This window comes from Leishmania infantum, chromosome 16 (genome assembly GCF_000002875.2).
Source record: "Leishmania infantum JPCM5 genome chromosome 16".
Classification (NCBI taxonomy): Eukaryota; Euglenozoa; class Kinetoplastea; order Trypanosomatida; family Trypanosomatidae; genus Leishmania; species Leishmania infantum.
The window spans coordinates 608,061-610,560 of record NC_009400.2 but is presented as its reverse complement, the minus strand read 5'-3'; the positions used below and the strand labels follow the sequence as shown (position 1 = coordinate 610,560).

Below are 2,500 nucleotides of genomic sequence, written 5' to 3'. Positions count from 1 at the left end.
GGCGGAGCTGCAGGAGCGCCTCGCGGCAAAGGAGACAGAGTGCGCAGACCTTGCGGGCCGGCTGAGTGCGCTGCAGGTAAAGTACGACGCGGACACCTGCGCCGCCGAGCGCGCGCGCAGTGAGCTGGAAGCACAGCTGGCGGAGTCGGAGAAGCAGGTGGGCGAGCTGGCGGAGCGCCAGACCCAGATCATGCTCGAAGAAGAGACGCTAAAGGCTACCGTGGAGCGGCTGAACGCGGATATGGAGAGCACCGAGGAGACGCTGCAGGAGACGTCCGCCAAGCTCGCAGACACCGAGGAGACGCTGCAGGAGACGTCTGCCAAGCTCGCCGACACCGAGGAGATGCGTGCAGCGGAGATCGCGTCGTTGACGGAACAGCTGGGCGTGGCGCACAGTTTGGCTGAGCAGCACTGCGCGTACATGAATCAGCTGATGGCGTACGTGAACGCAGCATACAACGTTACTCTGGATGGGATGACGGAGTTGCAGGCGACGGCACTGGCCGATATGCTTAGGCAGTGCGACTATGTGCTTCGCTCTGTGGCGCAGGCTGCCAGTGACGAGGTGGAGCACGTAAAGGAGATGTACAATACGGTCGCTGGCAACTACAAGGAGACGGCAGCGCGCTTCGATATACTGCGCCGCATTCTGGGAAAGATCGATCAGGATGTCAAGGAGGCGAGCGTGGAGATCGACGCCCCGGAGCGGCGGCAGACCGGCTCCTTAAACCCGACACCGCGGCGCTTGGGTGACGTGTCGAACCGCGAGAACAGCATCGAGCGGAAGGCAGCCATGTCTTAGCCGACTTTGCTATCTGACGGTGCGGAATGGATCTGGACGTATGGCAGTTCCTGCCGGCGGGCATATGAGTGTGTAACGGCGAAGTGAATCTTCACCGGGACTGTGTAGGTGGGGGTTCCTGGACGTTGGCTTTTACAGGAGCTGACGGTTTCTCTTTCTCCGACACCCGAATCCTTTGGCGTTGTGTGTTCTGGCAGGAGTGGAAGGGGGTGCCTTTCCACTGCGTTATGGCCTGCTGCATTCCATCATCTCAGCCCCTGTCTGCACCTGTGTCGCCTCCCTATCTTCCGTTACGTGCTACATCGCCAACTTCCTCCGGTGATGCCATCTGTCTTTGCGGCCAGAGTGGTGTGCCGACTTTCGTCGTACGCTAAGTCTTCATTGCATGTGTGTGTCTGTGCCTCGATGATGCGCAGGTTTTGTTTTTCTCTTCCGTCTTAAAGTCCGAGTGTACCCTCCCCCCTCCTCCTTTCCCTGTGCGTGTGTGTGTGTGTGTGTGTGGCTCGCCGCACTCTTCTCTTCTCCTACCCACCCCACGCCACACCCTCTCCATTGTACCTCAGTGTCTCCGTGTGCACATGTGCCCCCCTGTACTGTGTGGCTCGCGCCTCATTTCCTTCCCCGTGCCTAATCGCCCCCGCCCGCACGCACAAGCCCGCAGTGTAAGCGCACCTACGCACGTACTCCGCCCGGCGTGAGCGCACCTCATCCCCAAGGGCGTGATGGCAAGTACGAAAGGGAGCAGCCCACACCCTTAGCAAACGTACAACCGCCCCCCACCCCCATCGCGCGCGCATCCGTTCCCCGGCCTCCATGAGCATGTAGCCCTGTGTAAGCCTAGATGGCTTGCCTGTGCTGTTTCTTTGTTGGAGGCTGAGCAGAGTGCGGGCGGGTAAGCGACGGCGCAACACATACCCCCAAGCCTATCGGTTCGAGTGCGCTTCTCTCTCCACTTCGAGACCCTCTTTTCTTCTCCCTTCGCTTCTTTCACCTCCACACCGCTGCCGCTGCCGCACCACCCTTTCCTTCACATGCTGCACCGGTATCACGCACCACTTTCTCCCTTGCTCAGTAGACTTCGCTTCTCCCCTCTCCGTCGCCCCCCCCTTCGCGCTTCATTTCGCCGCCAAGGGGTACCCCGCCCTCCCACCCCTCCGTCCGTCCGTCACACAAACGTGCGACCGCTGCGTTCACTCGTTTTCTTCTGCGCGCTCGTTTGCTGTCCTCCGCGCCCTATCAGAGGAGGTCGTTGTGCGTGCTGTGTGCCTGTGCGTGTGTGCGTCCGTCCTTCGCCCACTCGCATCTTCCATCTCACTCCACCCATCTCTCTGCAGCCTCCACCGTGCCCTCCCCTGTGTCCCCTCAGCAAATCCCGCTTGTGTGCGAACACATCTGAGCTGCAGTGCGCCCCTCTTCTTCTCTTCCTCTTTCGCTGCGTCCTTCTCTTCGCCGGGTGCTTGAGGTCGAGCAGTGCGCGTGTGTGGGTGCCTATCCTCCCCTGCGCGCATCGCCACTATCGTGTGTGTATCCACACTTCCTCTTTCTTCCGTGTTGTTCTCCTTCGCGACGCGCGCGCTGCCTTGCGCCTCCCACACCGCTGTGCGCCGCTGTCGTCGTCTGCGATTGCGAAGGTTATTGCTGCACCCTCTTTTTCGTCTCGTGTGTCGTTGCCTCTGACGCCTCTGTGCGTGCGTGCAC

General features: G+C 60.8%; 1 protein-coding gene across 1 annotated transcript in view; it reads left to right on the top strand.

Annotated features, from left to right (window-relative positions):
- LINJ_16_1570 (putative kinesin) overlaps nucleotides 1-802 on the top strand; it is a gene marked incomplete at both ends in the record, with an annotated part of 2,382 nt that extends 1,580 nt beyond the window's left edge. The window contains one exon of the mRNA XM_001464599.1: nucleotides 1-802. This exon is cut by the window's left edge and continues 1,580 nt beyond it. Within this exon, the coding sequence (XP_001464636.1) occupies nucleotides 1-802 (802 nt within the window).
- Between the last annotated feature and the right edge of the window lie 1,698 nt (nucleotides 803-2,500).